Genomic DNA, 26,250 nt, shown 5'->3' on the forward strand with positions numbered 1-26,250 from the left:
CTCACTCCTTGGAAAACAGGAGTGGAACAAAGGACAGGGCTCTCTTTCCTTGGTCAGTAGTTTTGAAAATAGATGGTTTGGGAGAGAAAGAAAGATTCTGACACAAAGTGTTCTCTGAATTTACGTGGGGCTGAGATGAGTCACAGAGAGAAGAGCCACTGTCTCCCATGGTCTCCTCTGATGGGTTGGGAAAATCAATCAGATGTAGTCTGTTAGTGTCCTGTGTGCAGACGCCTCTTCAATTGCAGGTGACTGGAAGGAAAAATGGCCGGGGACACACCAGGTTTCTTCATAGACAAACTTAATCAATACCGTCAGAAGCATGGAGTAACAATTACGTATAAAGAACTTGATACCACAGGACCTCCACATGACAGGAGGTAAGTTGCCATCAGAAAAGGTATGAGGAGGGCCAGAGAGGTGACTCAGTGGGTAGGAGTTTTTGCCATGTATGAAGATCTGAGTTCGAATCCCTAAGCACCCACATAAAAAGCGGAGCGTGCCTGAGTACGTGCCTGTAAATCCAGCACTGTGTAGGGCGGAGACAGGAGGGTTGCTGGGGCTTCCTGTGTACTAGCTTAGCTCTAAGTCTAGTGAGAGACCCTGTCTCAAGAGACTAAGGCAAGGAGAGATAGAGCGGGCTACCTGGAGTCTTTTTGACTTCTGGGTGCACACACAGAATTCACTCCCCCAACATGTGCGTACATCACACACAATCTACTGAACACACACATATACTCTCTCTCTCTCTCTCTCTCTCTCTCTCTCTCTCTCTCTCTCTCAAAAAAAAAAAAATGACAGAATGAAAGAAGGAAAGTATGGCACAGATACACAGATAATGGAGGTGTAGCTCACTGTTAGAGCATGTGCTTAGAATACACAAGGCCTGAATTCAATTCCAGGCATTTGAAAGGAAAAGTAAAAGGTAAAAAAAAAAAAAAAAAACAAAAAAAACACCCGAACAAACAATAGAAGGTCTGTCCCTATAAACGTAGAGTACGAGGAGACAACCACAGTGCAATTCGGAAGTTCAGTACCTCGGCTCCTTAGGGAAGCTGCAGAGTCCTCCTGGCAGAGTCCTCCTGGCAGAGTCCTCCTGGCAGAGTCTGCTAACCGCAGAGGACTCGAGAAAAAAAAAAAAAAAAAAAAGGGGGGGGGGGCTGGAGCAATGACTTAGTGAGTGAAGACATTCGCCACCAAGCCTGATGACCTGAGGCTTTCTCTGGGACCCACACAGTGGAAGGAGACGACAGATTCCCAAAAGCTGTCCTCTGATTTCCAACAAGCGTGTCCTGTCATGAGCGCACAGACGACACACGCAGACACATACCCCACCCCCACGCTAAATAAAGAGAAAAAAAAAAAAAAACTAAGCACAGTAGCTCATGCTTATAATCCTAGCACCTGGGTAGCTGAAGCAGGATTGTGAGTTTGAGGCCTGCCAGGGTTATATAGGGAGACACTGTGAATAAATAAATAAACAAATAAATAACAACAACAACAAGTAAAATGGGGGAAAAAATACAAACTTCTTCATTTCAAGAAGACATTGTGGGCTGGAGAGATGGCTCAGCAGTTAAGAGCACTGACTGCTCTTCCAGAGGTCCTGAGTTCAATTTCCAGAACCCACATGGTGGCTCACAACTGTCTATAACTCCAAGATCTGACACCTTCACACAGTCATACATGCAGGCAAAACACCAATACACGTAAAATAAAAAATAAAGAAAAATCAAAAAGAAGAAGACATTGTTATTGTGGTAGGTGCTTAAATTAAGTACACACTGAGCATGAGTTTGAGTCCTGAAAGGTACTTGTGGGGCAGTGGCGACCAGAGCGCTTGTCATGAGCTAAATTACAAGCTGTATAATATGTTGTAAATACTGTCTTTTTAATCAGGTTTACATTTCAAGTTATTATAGACGGGAAAAAATTTCCAAAAGCCAAAGGTAAATCCAAGCAGGAAGCAAAAAATGCTGCTGCCCGATTAGCTGTTAATACACTTAATGACGAAAATAAGGTGAGTAATTGGCTTTTTACCCCTAGTTAAAGGGAAGTTGTAAATATGTTTGTATATGTGTATGTATATATGTATGTATATGTATCGTGTATGTATAATTTCTCTCAGTGAGAAAATACACATGCCAGTGTAAAACTATTCATTCAAAGTTTTATTTCTTTTTTTTCTTCCTAACTCCATTTTTTCCTGAGTGAGAAATACACCAGGAAATTTGTTGACAAAATTGTGTACTTCTCTGTGAGTGCTAGCAACACTTATGTGCTCTGAAGTTGAATACATGTGGAAAGATGTGACAGGGGCTGATAAGGGCTAGGAGGGTCCCTTCCACCTCCGGAAGCAAACAGAACAGAGAAAGCCATGCATGTCCTGCTAGGGAGAACTACAAACTTGGAGGAAAATTACAGAGAACCAACTTACATCACAGTGGTGTTCCTGGAGATGCAAACAGGGTGAAGAGCACATAAAACAAACAGTTAACAGGTCTATCTGGTCCCTGGGGACATGGGGGAGGGTGTATGGTTCTGTGCTTAGCATGCACAAGGCCTTGGATACAATTCGTTAATATCAAACAAAGAAAGCTATCTGGAGATATTTCAGCAGAAAGTGTTATGAAATAAAGACACGGCATTAGATGAAATTAACTCCATAAGTAGAGGGACATACAGAAGTATCAAGAACAGTATCGATCCTTATGAAAGCATGGACCCAAGGGAAGGAGGTGGGGGGTACTTTACAAACGTCTAGGCAGATGGTAAAAAGCTCAGGTTATCTGCTACAATGTCAAAAACCAAGAGACTGGAACCCTGGGTACAAAATGAGACATGAACTGATTAGTGTGTGAGATGGGAAGATTGTCCTCAGACACTGGGAAGTTTTACCTTCCAAAATACTCCTGGATAATCTTACTTGAAGATGCCATCCTTATAACCAAGTCAAAAGCAACCAAGGAAAACCACACATTCTCTTACTAATAAGCTAAAATAATAATAATAATAATAATAATAATAATAATAATAATAATAATAAAATAGGGTAACCTTCTCTCAAAATGGGAGACAGACTACAATAACAATGATGGAAATTTGTATAGAAGAACACACATAATAATAAGGGTGAGGGGCTGGAGAGATGGCTCAGAGGTTAAGAGCGCTGGCTGTTCTTCCAGAGGTCCTGAGTTCAATTCCCAGCACCCACATGGTGCCTCACAACCACCTGTAATGAGATCTGGTGCCCTCTTCTGGCCTGCAGGCAGAACACTATATACATAATAAATAAATAAACCTTAAAAAAAAATAAGGGTTAATGAGGGGGCTGGAGGGATGGCTCAGCGGTTAAGAGCACCCACATGGCAGCTCACAACTCTCTGTAACTCCAGTTCCAGAGCTTCTGACACCCTTACACAGACATACCTCATGCAGGTAAAACACATGGAACACAAAATAAGAATAAATTAATTAATTAAAAAAAAAAAGGGTGAATGAAACCCAAACCTAGTTCTTTGGTAAGGTTCATGAAAGAGAAACTTTGGACCACACCTGATCAGGTGGGAAATAGTGAAGGTTCAGACAATAACAGTGTACTTCTGTGGACATCTTTTTCGGTAAGTGGTGAACCAACATTGAGCTTTCCTTCCATCGTTTATTCTCCGTTGAGTTTTACAAAGGTTGTGGCATGCTAGAAAGTGTTACAATACTATTTTCATGGAAAAAGAAGGGGTGTGTGTGGCTAGGGAGGGCTCAGATATCCAGAGTGTGTGTACTGCTCTTACAGAGGACTGGAGTTCAGTTCCCAGCACGGTGGTTGGCTTACCACCACCTGTAACCCCAACTCCAAGGGATCACACCCACCTTCTGGCCTCCTCAGGCACTCTCATGAATGTGTGTGTGTGTGCACACACACATGTGCTGTGGGATGTTCTGTATGGCATATGTGTTGCTGATTTGTCAATAAATAAAACACTGATTGGCCATTGGCTAGGCAGGAAGTATAGGTGGGACAAGGAGGAGAATAAAGCTGGGAAGTGGAAGGCTGAGTCAGAGACACTGCCAGCCGCCATGATGACATACAGCATGTGAAGATGCCGGTAAGCCACGAGCCACGTGGCAAAGTATAGATTTATGGAAATGGATTAATTTAAGCTGTAAGAACAGTTAGCAAGAAGCTTGCCACGGCCATACAGTTTTTAACCAATATAAGTCTCTGTGTTTACTTGGTCGGGTTTGAGCGGCTGTGGGGCTGGCAGGTGAGAGAGATTTGCCCTGACCGTGGGCCAGGCAAGAAAACTTTAGCTACACATATGCACATAAATTTTAAAATGAATAAAGGCAATAAATCCTAGAAAGTGAAATAAGAAAATGGGCTTGGTTTGCTTTGTTTTGGTAAGACAGTCTGGTCTCATGCTGGGCGGTGGTAGCACATGCTTTTAATATCAGCACTCGGTAGGCAGAGCCAGGCAGATCTCTGTAAGTTCGAGGCCAGCCTGGTCTACAGAGCAAGATACAGGACAGTCTCCAAAGCTACACAAAGAAACCCTGTCTCGAAAAAAAAAAAAATAGCAACAACAAAATGTAGATGAACGGTCTTATTAAATAAGGAACACAGAGCCAAATGTAGAGTTAATAGCCCAAGAGGTCAGAGCAGTAGCTAAAACCTTACCCTTCACTGCCACTGCTATCCTACCTCTCCTCAAGAGACCTACATCCTGTGTGTTTGTCCTTTTTATTGACTTTCTGTTCTGCCTTCTCATTGGTTGTAAACCCAACCACATGACCTCCTCGTCACTGCCTGTCTGTACAGACCTCCAGGTCTTCTATGGTTGGTATTGAGATTAAAGGCGTGTGTCTCCATGCTGGCTGTATTCTTGAACATACAGAGATCCGCCCAGCTCTGCCTCCCAAATGCTGGGATTAAAGGCGTGCGCCACCACCACCCGGCTTCTGCTATGGCTTGCTATTAGCTCTGACCCCCAGGCAACTTTATTTATTAACATACAAATAAAATCACGTTTCAGTACAAATAAAATATCAACATAACAAGAAAGGTTGACCCTGATATATTTTTTTAAACATAATTTCTTTATTGATTCTTGGGGAATTTCACATCACACACCTCAATTCCACTCATTTCCCAGTCCTCCCATATCTGTCCTTCACCCTTGCAATGTCCTCCTCAAAAGAAAATTAAAAAAAAAACAAAAAACAACTAAAACCAAACAAAATCAAAACAAACAAACAAAAAACCTTTTTGCTCCTGGGTCTTCCCTGCCTCTCCAACACCTCTTCATTCATCTTAGTGGCATTGGGAGCCGTGGTGCATCACACAGTCTACCCTTTTGTCCAATCAGCTTGACTTGCAAATGTTCATTGCAATGAGTCATGGGTCTGGTGCAAGGCCTCTGGTTACTGGCACACCATCATCAGTGGACTCTCACCAAAACGCCTCGGATATTCTGCAGCTGTCCCGAGTCATGGAGACCCTGCAGTTCCTTTACAAGCTCCAGCAGGACATAGTAGGGCAGATGTTAGGCCTTGATCCTCTTGCCCCTGACTCCCCGAGGCCTGGGATAACACATGTGCACCAGCACACCTAGCTTGGTTTTTCTTAGTGAAATTATAAAAGGAACGTGAGTGACTTAACAAATTGTGTATTTATAAATTGCTCTGTGTAGCTTTGCACCTTTCCTAGATCTTGCTCTGTAGACCAGGCTGGCCTCGAACTCACAAAGATCCGCCTGCCTCTGCCTCCCGAATGCTGGAATTAAAGGTGTGTGCCACCACCGCCCGGCGGGAATTTATTTTTAAAGTGTCTTTGCCATACAAAAAAGGGAAGAAAAGAACATAAGGTGATATATATATATATATATATATATATATATATATATATATATATTGCAGTTTTCTGAATTCAGCCATTGTGCAGTGTATACATATTTCAAAACATCATAGATATGTAATTTTCATATGCCACTTAGGATTTCTTTAATTAAAGGAAGAATTTATTTTTACAGATTTTTTTTCCTAATAGATATATAGTTATACTTTTAATAAGAAAATATAATTGGGAAATCCATAACACGTTGTCTCTCATGTTACTCATTTAGGAATTTCATATGATAATTCATGATTTGTATTAAACGCATTTTTTTTCTTTGTAGGTGGATAGTCAAACAGATCCTTCTGAAGGGTCGTTCGTCGGGAATTACATAGGCCTTGTCAATAGAATTGCCCAGAAGAGAAACCTATCTATAAATTATGAACACACTGTCTCTGATGTGCAGTCGCCTCAAAAGTGAGCTATGGTTTGGCTTCTCCTACTGTTTCACTGTATACAAGCAATAGAACTGTGAGGTTTTCATTTGTAGTTTTCCAGAAGTATTTGCCCCCTTTTTATACATTCATTATGGAAGGTTTGACATGATTTATAAACATCAAATGCTCAATTCCCGAGACTGCGGGGTCCTTTGGAATCAAATTTGGCTGATTTTTTTTTTTTTACAGTAGCCTCTTCATTTCCTTGGTTTTGCTTTCTGAAATTTCAGTTACCTTCGGTCAACAGGACAGTGAGCATGCTACAGGAAGCCGTTTCTAGAAGAAGACCGCTTTCGCAAACCTAGGAGTAGAGTATAATGCATTAATTGTTGTAGTTTATTAGCTATTGCTAATCTTTTACTAGGTCTTGTTTATGAGTTAAACTTTATCATAGGAATGTATAAAAAGAATAATGAGTATTTCTAGGGTTCCACACAATCTATGGTATCAGTCATCCATTGGCTCTCACGGATAAGAGGGGTCTGCTGATTTTTGAGGTGCATCTGAATGATGAGTCACCTACACATTTCACAGAGTTCAGGATGCCTATGCATGAGGCATGCAGGGTTCTTCCCTTCCCTGAGGCCAAGGCAGCTGCAGCCCTGTGACCGCTGGTCTGCCCCTCTAGGGAATGGCTCTCCCATTTTCAGTTAGGGAGTGGCTTGTGTGAGTGTCTGCTCGCATTTGAATAGACGGACAAAATGCCATGCATCAGCAAGAGTGGTCTTAGTCCGGCCGGCCGAATCTGGGAAGAAAGCTGCTGTGAGGGGTAGGATGTGTGGACAAGGAGTAGAGTCTGGAGGTGCTGAGAGCATCCTCAGGGAGCTGTCTTCCCATGGCACTGCACCCTCGTGGCTCATCCCCTGAGAGCTCCGCTCTGCCAACCGGTTTTCTTTCCTATTTGAGCAGCTCTAGAAAATTCACTGGATCTCCTCCTTTCCTCTCTCCCTCTAAATCTTTTTCTCTGAGGCCGAAAAGAGTTTGTTTGTTCGTCTGTTTTTAAAACCATCACTTGGGGGCTGGAGAGATGGCTCAGAGGTTAAGAGCACTGACTGTTCTTCCAGAGGTCCTGAGTTCAATTCCCAGCAACCACATGGTGGCTCACAACCATCTGTAATGAGATCTGGTCCCCTCTTCTGGCCTGCTGTCATATATGCTGTATACATAATAAAAAAAATAATAAAATCTTTAAAAAAAAAACCATCACTTGGTATTTCACTGTCAGATCTTTCAATGGAGCAAGAAAGAAATAGGTGTTTCCTGGGAAACGTAAACTAGGGTCTCAACCGTTTCTGCTTATTCAGATAAATTGGTGGCCATTCTTGTGGGGTTTAACTTATGTGAGGTAGGAAATATAGATATAGTTTTTGTTTTGTTTTGGTTTTGGTTTTGGTTTTCGAGACAGGGTTTCTCTGTGTAGCTTTGCGCCTTTCCTGGAACTCACTCTGTAGACCAGGCTGGCCTCGAACTCACAGAGATCCGCCTGGCTCTGCCTCCCGAGCGCTGGGATTAAAGGCGTGCGCCACCACCGCCCGGCTAGATATAGTTAAAATTAAAAATTAGATTAGTCTGATCTCAAGGCCTTTATTTGTCTGTAGGGTTCTTTTTTTTTTTTCCCCAAATTGTACATTGGATTGACATTATTTTTGATATGAGAATGAACACTCACATTTTTTCCCCTAGGTTTAATTGTAAGTGCAAAGTCAAGGCCATAACATACGGTGTCGGTTCAGGCGCCACCAAACAGGAGGCAAAGCAGGTGGCCGCTAAAGAGGCCTATCAGAAGCTATCAGAGAAAACCTCAAAGGTACGTGTTGTCCATTAGATTCCATCTGTACAGTTACGACTCCCTCTGAAGTTGACTTCAGGGCAGACTGTTGGCAGAAGAATGCAGGCATTTATTTGCCACTTGCATACGGCATGGTTCCTCCGTTCTGTGTACCACCAATGGTCCATGAACCGTGGGACTAGGAGGTCTCAGGGACATAAGAGTTCTGTGGGAATGCAGGATTGCTTTTAAAGCTTAGCTCAAACATCCGTGGAAATGCGTCAGTTTTGCCATGGTTTGTGGTTGTGGTCTGGGTGGCTGTGGGGGGAATATGGGCAATAACGTGTGCCCCGTGATGAGCCGCCCTCGAGAAGTAAGTTAGGTGCCTGTGAGCTTGCTAAGTAAGGGCTGCCCCTTCTTTTCAGAGTGTTAACGGAGCATCGTCTGGTTTTACCGCATCTTCATCCAGTGGCCTCTCCAGCAGCTCGTCTCTAGCAAGCAGTTTGTGAGTTTGGGGAGCAAATGTGTGAGTGGGCTGGGGGTGGGGCGTGTTTGAGGCTGTGGATCCGATCCCCATCACTTCCCTTCCCCCACACTTGGTTCCCAGGACTCACACCAAATGGGTCACAACCACCTGTAACTCCAGCTCCGTGGAACCCAATACCTTCTTCTGGCCTCGTGGGCCACCCAAACACACATGGCATTCACTGACACAGACATACATACATACACACACACACACACACACACACACACACACACACACACAAATAAAAGTAAACCTTCAAAAACCTAGACTGAATTCATACAAGTTACTCTTTTCTTTTAGTAGTGCTTCTCTATCAGTATTTTCTGAGCAGTAAATTGAACAAAATACAACTCCTGAGCTGGATGGGCGGAGACAGAGGCACTCACCACGTGATCAGGCCCACCGCGCTGGTGCCTGTATCAGTGAGGAGGGAAGAGGAGGGCAGACATGGCTGAGGGGAGAGAAGGGGGCAAAGAGGACAACAGATGCTGCATCAGTCACGACTCCATCCTGGCACTGATGGCATCCTGGCACTGATGGCATTCATCGGGCTGCAGACTGGAGGGTGAAGGGGGAGCCCGGCAGTGTTGCTGTGTCTGGTTTGAGGTGATGGTTGAACATCCATCCCACTGTGGTTGGCCCATCACCAGTGAGGAATGAGGGCCGGAGGGAGCGACCCAGGGGACCTCATTCCTAGGGACACATTCTGATTCTGGGGAAGAAGGGGATAGGAGGTGAGTGATGAGTGTGTTCGGGTGAAAATGGGAAGCAGGAAAGGGATGAGAAAAGATCGTCAGGAGAAAACCAACAGGAGGTGTCTTTCTGAAGTTGAACACCCATTCCCTGTCATCCTGATAGCTGATGCAAAATACATAATGCCCGGTGCATGGCATAAAGCCTGCTCTAAAGTTATACAGGTCACAGTTTTGTCTGAGTTTTGTAATTTTTTTTTTTTTGTCTCAATTTTAGAAACTCCGGACCTAATGACGTGGGAGAGAATAAGCATACCGTAGACAGCAGGTAAGGGGAGTTTTCTAACGGTAAGCATGCTCCTGAAACAAAGTTTCGTGATGAATAGCTGTGGCGTAGTCAGGCTTACCGAGGGGTGTAGCTGGAGAATTTCTCTCCAGCTCCCGCCACCAAGATTTGCCCTGACTATGGGCCAGGCAGGAAAACTCCAGCTACAGAGGGGTCAGTGTCTCTTTGAGAAGTCCAGGTTTAAGGATCCAAGCGGAGCATGGCAAATGCAAATCTCTGCCATGTTATCAGCTTTTCTGATATCCTCAGATGCTGTCAAAACGGAAGGCATATCCGTTATTTAGAAGGCAAAGAAGAGAGAGAGGGAAGGAAACGGGGGAGGAAAGGGGTCGAGGAAGGAGAGAAACCCCTGTGGGAATCGAAACCAAGCCACCTGGACCTGCGTTTCGGCGCCATACAAGGTTTCTCTGGGCAAAAAAGGAATTCCTCTTCTGTAGATGACGTTTCGGTTAAACTTAAATACCTAAGATGAAGGAAGCCTGTTTGAATCAGCGGGACATTGAATACAAGTTTTCAAAAGAACCAATGATGCTTATTAAGCACCTGATATACACCCACCACTGTTCTGGGCATTAGGCTTATGATAAGAACAAATAGAGTAGAATTCTTCCTCTCAAAAGGTTTTGAGGTGATGACTGGCATTAAGGGAAGGGGTCTGAGGAGATGGCTCAGCTGTGCAAACACGAGGCCTAAGCTTGAATACCAAGCTCCCCTCTAAAAAGACAGGTGTGGCAATGCATACATTTGTAACTCCCACACTGGCAGGGAGTTATAACCAATCAGTGAGCTCCATGGATCCAGAGCACTCATTGGCCAGCCAGCATAACCAATCAGTGAGCTCCATGGATCCAGAGCACTCATTGGCCAGCCAGCATAACCAATCAGTGAGCTCCATGGGAAAAAAAAAAAAGCCAGGTGGTGGTGGTGGTGGTGGTGGTGGTGGTGGTGGTGGTGGTGGTGGCACACACCTTTAATCCCAGCACTTGGGAGGCAGAGGCAGGTGAATCTCTGTGAGTTCGAGGCCAGCCTGGTCTACAGAGTTCGTTCCAGGACAGCCAGGGCTACACAGAGAAACCCTGTCTCAAAATATAGAACAAAACAAAAACAAAGGTCTCGGAGAGTCACTGAAGAAAACCTCTGTCATCAAACTCTGGCCTATACACACACACACACACACACACACACACACACACACACACACACGCACATGCACACACCCACATATATACATGCATGCGTTTCCGTAGTTACATGATCTGTATTCACACATTTATATGACACACATACATCTGTAACTACAAAACTAGGCCAGAGTTAAAGAAGAACAGTAGTGTGTGTGATTAAAAACTGGAAACAAAGCCCTCGGGTCAGCCTTCTGTGGAGAAAGCATGAGCTTGGCGTGTAATGAACAAGGACGCAATGTGATGGGTGAGGTTGAAAGAACAGCGGGAAAGTGCTGCCTGGCGCCTTATGGCTTATCACGTAAGGGCTTCCTGGTTTTTGCCGAATGCAAAGGAAAGGCTGTGGGAGGTTTAGGTGAGAGGGAGACATGATCAGGCCAGGTTCTCCTCGCTAAAGTAGGGCAGGAGAAGTGGGATATCCGCCAGCAGGCCGCCGCTGCAGGAGCCTTGATGGCTGACCTGGGTGAAGATGCTGGAAATGAAGAGAAGTGGGCAGGTGGCGGTGATATGGGGTAGAAGAATTAGCAGGACTTAGTGACGGGATGTGGGGCGGGAGGAGGGAAGCAAATGGGTTGTTCTAGCCCAAGAGGCTCAGGGCTTCTGCGCTCTATGTGCTACCTGGGGCACGCAGCTGACTGATTCTAAGTTTAATAGTTGGGAGGGGAATTTCTCCTTCTCTTTTTACCCACTGGGAAAGGATACTTCTCGTGTCTTAGGTGCAGCTAGAGGGGGTGATCTGTTGTACTGAATCCTCTATCAAAAGAGGGAGGGAAAGGAAAGGGAAAAGAGGAAGACTTTCTTGTGACTCAAGAGTTCTACTGGCTGTTATTAAAAACAAGAAAGAAAGAATCATTTTCATTTTACTAAACGTCAGCATAACAGCAATATCGATCTTAACTAGGCTTAACGAGGACTATGAAGACATCCAAGTAATTGGCTCAGGTGGATTTGGCCAGGTCTTCAAAGCAAAACACAGAATTGACCGAAAGACTTATGCTATTAAGCGTGTTACATATAACACAAAGTAAGTAGATGTCTGGCTTTTTTGAACACAATGTGTTGGACTGTCACCATTCTTTATATATCTGTCCCTCATCACTCACATTTCTTGCTGGTCCTCCTTAACTTTTCATTACGCCTATGAGAGTTTGGCTTATTCTGAAATGGCTTTACCTTAAAGTGGGTATTTATTTCAGTTTAAAAATATAACTGCATCATTTTGAGACAGTACTGGACCGCGAAGCTGTTGACTTATTTGGTTTAAGGTGGTTTTCTCAATTTTCTCCACTTTGAGGCTCCCTCCTCCCTGATGTCTCCGCTTTGTGTCAAGTTGAGGTAAAACCAGCCAGTACAGGGTAATTTCAAGAAACTATCACAGCGTTTTAGCTCTTGAGCTCAATCCCTGTAAAGTTTTCATAGTACCGAGTCTTAGTTTCTTTGCATAAACCAGTCCCTTGATATATTTTTTGTCATACATCGAAAATTCTCAGTTGGGTTCTGCTTGCTGCCTGGGTTACCTGCTTTTTCTCCCAAATGAGATTCGCTTGTAAAATTCAAAGATTTCTATGCACCTTCTAAACAGAATATCAAATATGATTTAGTTACTGAAAATTGTGCTATAGACACATAAAAGAAGATGCAAATGATTTTTAAATTTTGAATGTCTATCATTTAAGTCACTGCCTCCCCCCCCCCCCCCCCCCAGAGCTGAGGATCGAACCCAGGGCCTTGCGCTTGCTAGGCAAGCAGTCTACCACTGAGCTAAATCCCCAACCCATCTGTGGTTCTTCTGCGCATTTACTTTTTTCCCCTTTCAAGTTCTGGCTCCCGTGCTAACACTTGGTGTGGGAGCCATGGCAACAACTGGACAGAGGAACCTGGGTGGTTGTTGCGTCCTGTTCCTTGAGGTGTTCTGTAGTTATCAGGGATCAGTAACGACACATTTGTTTTCTGGGTCCTTTTAACTAGGAAGGCACTGCGTGAAGTAAAAGCTCTGGCAGCGCTCAACCATGTCAATATTGTTCAATACCATATTTGTTGGCTGGGAGAGGACTATGATTTCGAAGAGAGCTTGGATAACGACTATGATTTCGAGCAGAGCGTGAGTCGGTAAGAAGAAATTCTCATAGCTGCGAGGGGATGGACGGCGCTTGTCAGTTATTTTGTGGGGGGCCACTAGAGGGAGCTGTTGATCCCCACATTTAATGATTAGTGCAACCTCCAAAAGATACTGTGGCCTCTTGTTCCAGAGGCAAAGAGACAACAAATAATATTTCCCTGTTCCTCTCCATCTTCCGAACCTGCTTTTAATTGCTTTGTTTTAGACTCACTTCAGGGCGGTCTGCCTGCCTCAGCCCCCAAGTAATGCGATCACAGGCACGTGCCAGTATGCTTAGCTCAAACTTGCTTAAACAATATTGTTAATGGGATGGAGAGATGGATCAGTGGTTAAGAGCACAAATTGCTCTTACAGAGGGCCAAGCAACTCTGTCCGGTGGCTCACAACCACCCGTAATTCCAATTTCAGGGTATCCTCTGGCTTCTGCTGGCATCTGCATTCATGTGCACATACCCACACAGAGACACAGACACATAATTTTTTATTTTTTTAAAGATTTATTTACTTATTATGTATACAATGTTCTGCCTGCATGTATGCCTTCAGGCCAGAAGAGGGCACCAGATCTCAGTTAGAGAGTTGTGAGCCACCATGTGGGTACTGGGAATTGAACTCAGAACCTCTGGAAGAACAGCCAGTGCTCTTAACTTCTGAGCCATCTCTCCAGCCCCTGAAAATAAAACTTAAAAAAAAAAAAAAAAAAACTTTTAAAATTTCTTTAGTTGTTTTTTAAAATCACGTTTGGCATTTTCTGACCCCATTGTTCTCCATATAGCCAGTGTGGGTCATGTATGGTTTACCAGAGTAAAGACAGATTTAATATGTAGATGCTGAATCCAAAGGTCTCCTCTTCCACTGCTGAATCTTTCCTGTCTTCCTTCTCAGAGGCTACCGGCAGTGCGTCTCTGGCGTGTAGCTGCACCACTGTGGCGGAGTGGTGAGCTGTGACAGGGTATGCCCAGCTCCCATCCCTAGTGCTTTGTTTTAGATCACCCCTTTCTGTAGGACTGGGAATTCCTAAAAACTGGCTTTTGCCTTTGAGAGTCATCCGGATTTCTTGGGGACAGTCTTCTCCCTGAACTCCTGATGTCACTGGAGACCTCATCATTCACCACCTCCTGCCGGTGTCCCATCGCCTCCTCGTGCCGTTGAGAACTCCAGGGGTTACTGGACCATCAGTAGACAAAAGGCCTCGTTAGCTTTCAGTGGATTATTGGCTGCATCTTCATATATTTTAGCATGCGTGTATTCGGGAAATATAAATTCGATATCAAGCCTACTTAGTTCAGAAGAAAATACAAACTGGTTAACAAAACCAGTCCTCTGGCTTCTGTCTTTACAGCAGTCGGTTTATTGGTACATCTCTAGGAGTTCTCAATGGGCTGTCATCTTGAGCTTTTTTTTTTTAAACCTCTTGTGTGAGCCTCTAATCCTCATGATGATAAGGATAGTACCGAACTCATTTTCTCATTTTTAAGGTGCCTGTTCCGTGCCCTTTGTAAAACAGATGTTCAGTTAACTGAGGGTGAATTAGAGTGCTTCAAAATCGCCTGATATAAAAATGAAAAAGCTGGATTTCTGCAACGAGGACTACTCATACCTCTTATCAGAAGTCATCAAAGATCTTCGGCATTAAAGGATATATAGGCTCATACTTTATAGATAAGCAATTAAAGCTCTGTATATTTGAGAAATTAAGATTATTATAAAATGGTTTATTTTATTTCAAGTCTACACTATTTTTGTTTGTTTGTTTTGTTTGTTTGTTTTTTTATTTTTCAAGGCAGGGTTTCTCTGTGTAGTTTTGGTGCCCATCCTGGATCTTGCTCTCCAGACCAGGCTGGCCTTGAACTGACAGAGATCTTCCTGGCTCTGCCTGCTGAGTGCTGGGATTAAAGGCATATACCACCACCACCTGGCATTTATTTCAAGTTTATTACATTCAGATTTCCATTCTGAACCATGTTTTGGGTTTCATAAGATATGTTAGAGTTTTAAAAGATAACTTCATCCCCATTGTTACTTTTAACATACCGTGAATTTTGTATCCAGACCAAAGACCCGGTGCCTTTTCATCCAAATGGAATTCTGTGATAAAGGAACTCTGGAGCAATGGCTGGAAAATGGAATGCTGAGTAACACGGACAAAGATTTGCTTTTGGAATTATTTGAACAAATCACGACAGGGGTGGATTATATACATTCGAAAGGTTTAATTCATAGAGATCTTAAGGTAAGTGGCAAATGTACTTTGTTAGTTGATAAATACATCATTTAATGACTTTAAAGTGTATTTTCTCTAGCTTTCAATTTGTGACGGCCTGTTGGTCATGATAAAGTCACATTTCTCTAGTCTGCTAGAGTGGGTCTGGAACTTCGCCCAAACGCCATCCGGTGCAACTGCGTGGCAGACCTCCCGGGCCCGTGAACTTCTTGTGACAACAATCCTATTAGAAGTCTCGTTCCCTTCAGGCTAAAGCTTAATGGTCACTGCCTACTTGGAAACAATAACAGCTTTTACAGACTGAAAGTAACTGGGATGGCCAGCTGCTGGGACCCAGCTTGGGCTGTTGCACGGCTCTGTTGCACTGTGGTTCAAGTCTTGTTCCTGAGGGCAGGCACGGCTGAGGAGTTCCACAGCCTGGCCCTAGTGTTCTCTTGATTGGGATCTTCTACTCCATGGTTAGGAAAACTGTTGTCATCCAAGCTTTCAAATGCCCATCATCCCTCTGGGTATGTTTGCTTTCATGGTCTGGACAACGAGTTTCTCTGCTTTTCCTTTTCCTCTGCAAGAAAGGGGAGAGGCTGTGATTGCCTTCTTTATCCCAAACCTACCCCAACTCTCAAGTCCTACCCGACAGCCCTGTTCATGTTCTTCACCGGACATGCATGCGTCTGCCTGCCCCCTTTGGTCCTGATTCCTTTACTGAGCCTTTCCGGATCATTCTGCCTCGTCCTTTTCTGCTCTAAGGCAGATGAACCTTATCCGAGTGTATCTTGGTGTCTGAAACAGCCAGAACGAGGAATGATTCAAAAAGTCCCTAGGAAAAATAAGTCCCCCTGTTTATAGTTGCTTGCTGAACCGAGCTAGAATTAAGTGGCCTTCAAAACATATGAGTTCTTCTGTTTGCCCTGCATTTGTGAGCTTAGTAACTTGATATTTGAGTTCATCCATTTCTAATATTTCTCTGTACCAATAGCTGAAAGTATTCTTGGAAGTTAGAACATTTTTTAGGAATGTTATGTTCCAAAAGATAAGTGAGGGCCAGGATGGATGGCACATACTTGTAATTCCAACATCTGAGAGCCTGAGGCAGGAGGATTATGAGTTTGAGGCTAGCCCGGTCTACATACGTAGACCCTGTCTCACAAACATTTTAATTTTTGTTTTTATTCACTATCCCTTCACTTTGGTATAAATCATACATAGAATTAAATAAGCAATTAGCTGTGTGAGTCCGGGCTTCCTTCACATAGCTCGGTCAAAACACTACAGTCTGAATGCAAAACAGATACAAGAATCCATTTGTCTTTTCTGTAAAACCAGATATGGAAGAAATTTGCAAAATGTGTAAGAAAGTCTCATCAGATCTTTCTGCTTAGGATATACTTATGTCTACTCAACTGTGTTATACATGGGAATATGTTATTAAGTATTCAACTCATAAAAGAATAAGAAATGAAGCACACCTACTTATTCACTTGCAAATAAATGAGAAGTTTGGGTATTCCTTTCAGGCCATCTTCAGAGTGTGGAGTGAGTTCTGGAATGTTCTTCTCAACTCACCTGCCAGCTTTCCTGAATCTGCCCTGGTTGGGCCCTGTAGCATGAAGTGATCTTTTCTTGTGTTTATTTACAAGGAAGTTTTTTCTCTGGGTGTGGTTCATCCAGATCCGAGGTCCTTTCATCCACATCTTTCTGACTTTTCTACTACAATGCTGCTTCCTCTCATCCCAGAAACAATTAGAAAGATGTGCTTGCAGGTGTCTCCCAGAGAACGATACTGAAAAAAGAACCATTCTTACACGAAGTCTCCAAGAGTTGGCTTCTTACTATGTTACAGTCTCAAGCTCCAGGCCACAGCGGGAGGGCCATGTGGTTTCTAGAGAGTGGGTGTCCACTGCTTCTCCATATCTTACCTCTGTGCCAGGGAGGTTAGCTCCAGCCAGATCATCTGACCTAGCCTCTGCTCCCTGGATCAAATTGACACACTTCTTCCTGTTCTATAACCTCACATTTCATTTATTCATAATGTAACCGATTAAAGAAAACAGAGCATCATTGTTTTTACTTTATTTAAAAATTTTTAATTTTCTTTTTCAGTTTTTGATTTTTTGAGATAGGGTTTCTCTGTAACAGCCCTGGCTGTCCTAGAACTCACTCTGTAGACCTGGCTGGCCTTGAACTCACAGAGATCCGCCTGCCTCTTCTGCCAAGTGCTGGGATTAAAGGCATGAGCTATCACTCCAGGCTTGTTTTTTCTTTTTAATAAAAAGCAATCTTATGTTTCTCCTTGTCTCATCTATCTTAGATTAGATATTTACACAAATTCCGTCTTCAGTTTCTCAGAGTTAGGCTACAGCTGTATTGGGGGAGCAATCTCCTTTGTGGGTACAGCAAAGCTCCACTGCTGTGACTTCAGTTTAGCTTGGGAACACTGTCTCCCCATGTCTACCACACACAAATATCCTTCTTCCACTTCTGACTTTAGGTTCAAATCCACTGAGTGAACTTGACTCTCATTGCTAATTTCTGCACAGGGCTTCTCAGAAGCATTTCCTTGGGCTCCTCATCTCATCCCTCATTCCTTAGCTAGGCCCTCTTGTAGGGGTGTGTGTGTGTGTGTGTGTGTGTGTGTGTGTGTAATCCAACATTGTACTGAATGTCTAGTCTCTGCAAAAATGGCTTAGATATTAACTTTGTCACCAACAATCTTCCTGTTTTCAGCCACGTGGCCACTTTATTTATTTATGTGTGGTTGGTTGGTTCAAATCACATATATACACGCTTGGGCCAGTGAGATGGCTCAGTGGGTAAAGATGTTTGTTGTACAAGACTAGTGATCTAAGTTCAATTCCTGGAACCCACATGAAGGTGGAAAGAGAAAGCTGATGACACAAAATTGTTCTACACACACACACACACACACACACACACACACACACACACACATTTTAAATATGCTTAATATTGCATCCTAGAGTGACTAGAGATGTTGCTCATTGGTTAGAGTGCTTGCCTAGCATTCATGGAGTCCTCTAGCTGTGCATAAACCAGGCATGGTGACTCATCCTCTTAATCCCAGGACTCAGAAGGTGGAGGTGAAAGGGTCAAATGATCAAGGTCATCCTTGGCTACATATTGAGTTTGAGGCTAGCATGGGACATGTGAAACCTTGTAAACCAAACCAAACCAAACCACAACAACCCAAACAAAACCAAAGGAAATGCATAGAAAAGTTGTTTTGTGATAATTATCAACTTCTACTTAACAAGGTGGAGGAGATATACTCACTAAAATATTGTCAGCATCTGGGGAGAAATCCTGCATGGGATATCCTGCAGCATCACAGCATCACTGAGAACTGAGCCGCTCAGAGACTCTCAAAATTGGAAGGGGTTTTCATTCCCATCAGACCCGGAATCACACCTGAAGCATTCCTTCGCGGGGGGGATGCCTAGCCCTCTCTGGGATGGGGAGCTCTAACTGCCATTCCCTGGACCTCTCTCACTAGATTAGGGTGTGTGAAAGCAAATGCTTTTACTCACACCCAACCTCTAGTCCTGGATCCCTCTCCTGGGACCCTGCAAAGTGAATCTTCACCTTACAGCTATTCTGATATTTGGAGGCAGGAATGAAGCAAGCTACTTTCACTGTCGTTTAAATCTTCTTTCTTCAGTTGGCATTTTAGAGACCCAAGGCATTAAATTCCCTGATTTGGGCTGCCCGTGGAAGGGTAAATGCCATACAAATCAGTATAAAAGATTGTTGGGACCTGTGGTAATAGTCGGTTCAAATCACATCTATTAATTATTTTTTTTCTATAGCCAGGTAATATATTTTTAGTAGATGAAAGACACATAAAGATCGGAGACTTTGGCCTCGCAACAGCCCTGGAAAGTAATGGACCTCGAACAAGGGCTACAGGAACTGATCTATACATGAGTCCAGAACAGGTAAAAGCCCTTTCCTTTCTGTGTATATTTTACTTCTTTATTTTCTTACTCTGTGTGTGTGCATGTGGTGTATGTACAAATTCATGTAGGCGTTGTGTACACATGTGTGGTGTGTGCATGTTTGTACATGAGCATATGGAGGACAGAGGTTGTGTAAGGGTGTCAGGCATCTTCTCTGGTAGCACTCCACCATAGATCATATATACCATATATATATACACATACCATATATGTATATATCATATACACACCATACATACCATACATACCATGTATATATACTACATATAACACACATACCATATATACTATTCATACATACTCCACATATACTATATTTACACACCACACATACCATACATGTACCATAATGCCATGTATGTATACCATGTATATACCATAGATATACCATTTATAACATGTATATATATTGTATGTATGAGTGTCTTGCCTGCCTATATGTCTGTGTGTCACATGCATACAGTGCCCACAGACACCAGAAGTGGTGTTGGATCCTCTAGGACTGGAATTACAGATGGTTGTGAGTGAACTGAACCCAAGTCCTTTGGAAAAGCAGCCAATATTCTTAACAGCTGAGCCATCTCTCCAGCCCCTCATATAAACATTTAAATTAATAGTTATTTATTTTGCGTATTGTGAGAGAGGGAAACAGGCAGTTGCTGTTCATGAGGAGGTTCCAGGGATGGAACTCAGGTCACCAGGCTTGGAGGCATAAACGGTTACCTGCTGAATCATCTCACAGGCCCTCTACGTTATATTTTGAAACTGAATATGGTGTATTCCCACGGAACCTGGAACTCCTCAATTTGGTTAGGGTAGCTGACCAATGAACCTGAGGGATGTCTCCATCTGTGTTGCATGTAATACCTAAGGCAATTAAAATAGTGTACACATAGTTGTATAATATGTTGTTTAGTGGGTAATGACTACAGAGGGAAAAGAATTTGTATATATTCAATATGCATGCAGTTTTATTTGCACAATGTGGTTGACTCTGCAGGTGCATGCACTGTAGATACAGAGAGGTAAGTGCATTTCTTCGTTACGCTGTGGTAGACTCCTGGATGTGAAGCGAATGAATTGAGAGACAGTTGCTTTTCAAATGCAGTAAATGCTTCCAAATTGTCATTAAAAACTGATTATTAATAATCTCATATTAAAGTGCACAAGAATGCTGCTTTCTCATAGTCACAAGCCAGGGTGTGAGAAGCCCTCAGCTTTGACACATGAGGAATGGTTTGTTTTTCTTTGTACTTTCTAGGTTTGTTTAAAGATATTCAATCTTTTCATATATTTACTTAATGTTTCCTGTAAATTCTCTAATCATGTATTTCCCTATTTTTCATAAATAGTCTGTCTTTTGCTATGTATTTTTTTCATATTTCACAATTTTAGGTCTTTAATTCAGTCTGAGCTGATTTTGTGTACATAGACAGAAAGGTGCACACTCATGTGAGCACACACATACACACAGGGAGGGGAACAGACAGAGAGGGGAGGGGGGGGGGGAGAGAGAGAGAGAGAGAGAGAGAGAGAGAGAAATGAGAATGGATCTCCAATTTTCCAGGACCGCTTGTTGAAGATGCTGTTTCTTCTACAATGTATGCTTTTGACATCTTTGTCAAAATCAGGTAGCTATGTGGGTTTAATTCGGGGTCTTTTATTATACTCCATTAGTCCACATTCTTCTTCTGTGTCACCCCTGTTGTTTTTAAAAAATGATAAGCAGCACTGGTTACCATGCGGAAAGGTCATGAGGCACGAGCCATGACAAAACCCAGTATCAGAACTTTATGGGGGAAGAGGGACAAAAGAACCAGGCTTGGGGAAGAAGCACGTGCAGAGAGCAGAGAGAGAGAGAAATAGAGATAGTGGGGACAGGAGAGAGCAGAGAAGAGATAGTGAGGGGAAGAGAGAGGAGAGAAGGGGGGAGGAGTCTGTGTCCAGCTTTTTAAGGACTCCTGTGAACATACACAGGTGGGCTTAATGGAGCTATGCCATGCATGCGCAGATTGTGTGACCACACTGTGTGCATGTAATCACCAGCGCACACTGATGAAGTAAGATGTAAGTGTAGCAGGAATCTTAAAAGTTCTTATTAATAAAATCAAACCTGAGCCAGGTATTGGGGTGAACACTGGAAAATCAGAGAACCAGAACAAGCCACAGCTAACCTCACCTGGCCAACTTCTCAGCTCAGTCTTGTTTCCTCAGAAACAAGCTTCTGTGTCCTCATATCCGAATGGATCTCAGCTGAACTGTGCTGCTCAAAAGCCTGAATGCTTAACCAGCCAAATGCTTCTAGTTTCTGGTCCTCACGCCTTATATACCTTTCTGCTTTCTACCACCACTCCCTGGGATTAAAGGCTCACTTTCTGGGATTAAAGGCTTGAGTCACCATGTTTGGCTGTATCCTTGAACAGATGGATTTCTGCCTCTGGACTGCTAGGATTAAAGGCGTGAGTGCCACCATTTTCTAGCCTTTGTATCTAGTGGCTGTTCTGTCTCTGACCCCAGATAAGTTTATTAGGGTGCACAATATTTTGGGGAACACAATTCCACCAGATGTAAGACCCCTTGATTAGCTCCTGAACTGCACATATGCAGTCATGCAGCTAGAGTAGGGGCAGAATCCTAACAACCCCCACATAGTTTTTTGTTACTATGTTTCTGTAGTATAACAAAATCAAATATAGTGATTCTCCAGTGATGTTCTTTTTGATAAGGTTTTTTTTGGCTCTCTGGGATCTTTTATTTTCCCAGATGAATTTCAAGATTTTTTTCTTTCTGCTAAGTATGTTATTGGAATTTTGATGGGGATTACAGTGAATTTGTAGATCACTTTTAGTACAATAGTATTTTCAATGTTAATTCTACTGATTCACCAGCATAGGAGGTCTGGTTTTCCCTGTGTAGCCCTGGCTGCCCTGGAACTCATTCTGTAGACCAGGCTGACCTCAAACTTAGATATCCTCCTGCCTCTGCCTCCCAAGTGCTGGGATCAAAGGTATGTACCACCACACCCTGCGTAAGTAATGTTTTGAAGCTATCATCAATAAGATTGATTGATTCTCCTAGCACATTCATTACTAGAACATAGAAAACCTACTGATTTCCTTTAAAAAAAAAGATTTATTTCATGAGTATGAGTTTTCCTGTATGTATGTATATACGTGTACCATCAGCAAGCCTATTATAGGTAGAGTCCAGAAGAGCATGTCAGATCCCCTGGAACTGGAGTCACAGATAGCTACAAATCACCATATAGGTGTTGGGAAATGAACTCAGGTTCTTTGCTAATGAAGAGAGTACTTGCAACACCAGAGCCATCTCTCCAGCCCCCAAACTACTAATTTTTGAATGTTGACTTTGTATCCAATTATGTTTTTGGTCGAATCTTTAGAATCTCTTATGTACAGGATTGTATTGTCTACAAATGGGGATTTGGCTTTTCTTTCTTTCTTTCTTTCTTTCTTTTTTTTTTCTTTTTTTGGTTTTTCGAGACAGGGTTTCTCTGTGTAGTTTTGGTGCCTTTCCTGGATCTTGCTCTGTAGACCAGGCTGGCCTCGAACTCACAGAGATCCGCCTGCCTCTGCCTCCCAAGTGCTGGGATCAAAGGCGTGCACCACCACCGCCCTGCTGGCTTCTTTTCTTATTTGAATTTTTTTTTATAGCTTTCTCTTGTCTAGCTAAGAATTCAAGAACTATATTGAATATGGGTGGAGAAAGAACATCCCATTGTCTCACTCTTAATTTTGGTGGGAATGCTCTCAGTTTTACCATTTAGTAAAAAAAATTGGCTGTAGATTTGTTTTATCTAACCTTTATTGTGTTCTTTCTTCTTGTGGGCTGCAGGAATATATCACAGAGATTCAGCAGTGCATTAAAGCTATACTTTGACCGGCCAAGGGTCTGTCAAAGGGCAAGCCATTTATTATGAAATATTTGGTGTTACCCAGCCTTTAATATTTCAGCTGACTTCTGCTATGAAATCCTTGCGTGCCCAAATACTATAGACCATTTGGCAAACCGCTAAGCTTCTCAGAAGCTGAACCTCTAGGTAACTAACTCCCCCCCCCCCCATGGTCTAGGAGATAAGCAGGCTACTAGATGCATAGCTTTGTTTATTGTGCAAATCAAGTTCACCGACCCAGAGCAACTTTTTAGATCAAAGGGGTTTCCTCTCACCTGGTGCTTCAAGCTGTGATGCAGGTTGACTAGTTATCAGTACTCCTCCCCCGCCCTGTCAGAAAACTGGCACCAGAGAAAAACAGTGGCGGTGTCATTTTTAGTGACTTATAGCTTTCTTTACCCTATCACCTGTACGTTTATAGTTTGAGCACATTTATGATAGACTCAATGTTTTCACCTAACCACAGTAAGGATAGATTCCTAGCACATAAATTCCTTTTCTGATTTATTCCTGCTCCTATTTAACTCCGCCTTTATTCTCTTCCCCTTTTTGGGTTGCAAATGGCGTTGCCAGGAAGCTTCTGATGGGGACCTTGCAATTCTTATGTTGTATTGTAAACATGAAGGTGTTGCTGTCTTGGGAAAGATATAGACCAGTCCCAGAGAACCAGAGAGGAATTATGATGGCGGAATGATGGTGGTAGACGAATAAACAAGTTGGACAAAAGAGCTCCGTGTATTCATTCTCGAGCTGCTAGTAGTGTCTCTTCTGGGCCCCTGAGAAGTGTAACATTAAGGCTGGTCCTGTAATATTATACGAAACCTTCTATTTATATGTGATGGTTAATCTTGGTGGTCAACTTCATGAGCTACAGAATTAACAGGCATTTTAATGTAATCTATAATTTATAGCTATTTTTTCCTCAAAAGGCATAGAGATTTATATTAGGTGAATAATAAAGACAAATGTATTTTGACTTCCAGATGTCTTTACCGGAATATGGAAAAGAAGTGGACATCTTTGCTTTAGGACTTATTCTCGCTGAACTTTTTCACATTTGCCACACTTTTTTTGAGAGATCAGAGGTAAATATCCCAAGAAAGAAGTAAGCAAACCAAATCACTGGTTATTATCCTTCAAGTTCTACTAGAATTGCCATCTGGGGAGAGTGTGCTGGACCACATTACTTCTGGTTCTAAGTGAAACATATATATTCTCTTTCGAGTGTTGACAACCATTTGCTATAGATGAAAAACTTTGGCTTTCTATAGAATATGGATATATCCCGTAAGATTTCTATTTGTGCCAGGCAGTGGTGGCGCATGCTTTTAATCCCAGCACTCGGGAGGCAGAGCCAGGTGGATCTCTGTGAGTTGGAGGCCAGCCTGGTCTACAGAGCGAGATCCAGGACAGGCTCCAAAGCTACACAGAGAAACCCTGTCTCGAAAAACAAAACAAAACAAAACGATTTCTATTTGAGGAGCCAACAATGTTTCACTGATTAGAGGGCAGTTTCTGCTCTAAGTGCTACATTGATATGAAATATGCCAGTTTCTCAAGGGATTCATTTTCTAAGAAGAAGGAAAGCAGCCAAGAATGACTAAGTGTTTTAGAAGTCAGAAAGTCTGTGGAAGCAGCTAAAAGGTTTCTACAGAAGTCTGGATTTAGGTCTCATGGAAACATGTAAGTTGGGTCCTGAAGGGTCAGGTGGTTTTCAGATTGTTTATTTAAGGGTGTGTGTGCAGGCACACACACACACACACACACACACACACACACACACACACACACACGCACACACACACACGCACACACACACACGCACACACATACACACACACATGCTATTGCATGCTTACGGAGGTTAGAAGACAATTAACCTGTGATAGTTCATTCTAATAGTCTGAAATAGAAAGCATGTAATCCCAGCATGGACATACGAATCTGAAATGTGTGCTGGGAATAGCAGGCAATGTGGTTTTATCTGAAGCTGATGATTGGTGTGGCTGGAAAGAAAGGTTGAGACTTCACTGAGGAAAGAGTTTGGGCTTTGTTATGTGGGTGGGTAGATGATGGGGAACTACTGGAGACAGCAGGCAACTGGATATCCTAGTTGGAAGCTCAGGAAAGGGACTTGCCTGGAGTCAACAGCCTTATCTTCCCTAAAATAGGGATGATCAAAAGATGTGTTGCCTAGCATTCCAAAACAGAAGGGAAATGATGGATCTCATGCACTTAACACTTCAAAGCACTGACTCTTAAGGTGGTTAGAAGATGGGGGTTTGCCGGGCGGTGGTGGCGCACGCCTTTAATCCCAGCACTCGGGAGGCAGAGCCAGGCGGATCTCTGTGAGTTCGAGGCCAGCCTGGGCTACCAAGTGAGTCCCAGGAAAGGCGCAAAGCTACACAGAGAAACCCTGTCTCGAAAAACCAAAAAAAAAAAAAAAAAAGAAAAAAAAGAAAAAAAGAAGATGGGGGTAGGTTTAGTGAGGGGAGTTCTGCTTGCTTCTTGACTAAAGAGTCCTAAATTTAAGGACTATTCTAGATTTAGTGTGTCCCCAGCCATCAGCGTATTTAGTTTGGCTTCCTAGTAAATACATCCATTTGTTTTATTTCAGTTTTTCCAAAAGCTAAGAGATGGCATCTTCCCTGATGATACATTTGACCACAAAGAAGTAAGCATTTGAAAATTACCTGTTCTCTTTTTCCACTGCTTGCTTTCTTAGTACTGACTCTTAACTGTAATTACAGAAAAGCCTTCTAAGGAAATTACTCTCGAAGGAACCCAGGGAACGACCTAATGCATCTGAAATTCTGACGACCTTGGCTGAATGGAAGAACAGCTCGGAGAAAAAGAAAAGACACACGCATTAGGACCTTTCTGAAAAAGTGCTCCGCCTCTGATATGTGTGGCTTTCCTTTAGCTACCTAATATCTGAGATGGAGCATTGCGGATGTTGTATTTTTCTTTCCTTATGTTTTTAGGAAACTTAAAGAAAAATTTCTTGCACATAGGTTTTCTTTCTCTCTCTCTCTCTCTCCCTCCCTCCCTCCCTTCCTCTTTTCTATTCATTTTTGGTATTGTTATTTCAAAAACATTTTTTAAAAAATCCTTTGACGATTCCATACACGTATTGCATTGCATTCTCATCACATCCCCGCCCTTTCCCAAGCACTT

At 42.9% G+C, this 26,250-nt stretch overlaps 1 protein-coding gene across 1 annotated transcript; it reads left to right on the forward strand.

The window, feature by feature from the left end:
* Window positions 1-26,250, forward strand: Eif2ak2 (eukaryotic translation initiation factor 2 alpha kinase 2). Its single transcript, XM_059248737.1, has 13 exons — window positions 1-380; window positions 1,900-2,020; window positions 6,174-6,307; window positions 8,011-8,134; window positions 8,521-8,600; window positions 9,594-9,644; window positions 11,745-11,867; window positions 12,812-12,952; window positions 15,015-15,195; window positions 19,011-19,139; window positions 24,057-24,158; window positions 25,691-25,747; window positions 25,824-26,250. Exons 1-13 carry the CDS (start codon window positions 265-267, stop codon window positions 25,944-25,946), a joined length of 1,482 nt encoding a protein of 493 aa, XP_059104720.1. The 5' UTR covers window positions 1-264; the 3' UTR covers window positions 25,947-26,250.

The sequence above is a fragment of the Peromyscus eremicus genome, chromosome 22 (assembly GCF_949786415.1).
Source record: "Peromyscus eremicus chromosome 22, PerEre_H2_v1, whole genome shotgun sequence".
NCBI lineage: Eukaryota > Metazoa > Chordata > Mammalia > Rodentia > Cricetidae > Peromyscus > Peromyscus eremicus.

Bases quoted from the DNA above. Each gene is read 5' to 3' on its own strand.
- Eif2ak2 (XM_059248737.1), top strand. From the start codon at position 265: ATGGCCGGGGACACACCAGGTTTCTTCATAGACAAACTTAATCAATAC. The intron at 8,135-8,520 runs GTACGTGTTGTC...CCTTCTTTTCAG, and splicing joins TATCAGAGAAAACCTCAAAG to AGTGTTAACGGAGCATCGTC. The intron at 15,196-19,010 runs GTAAGTGGCAAA...TTTTTTCTATAG, and splicing joins TAATTCATAGAGATCTTAAG to CCAGGTAATATATTTTTAGT.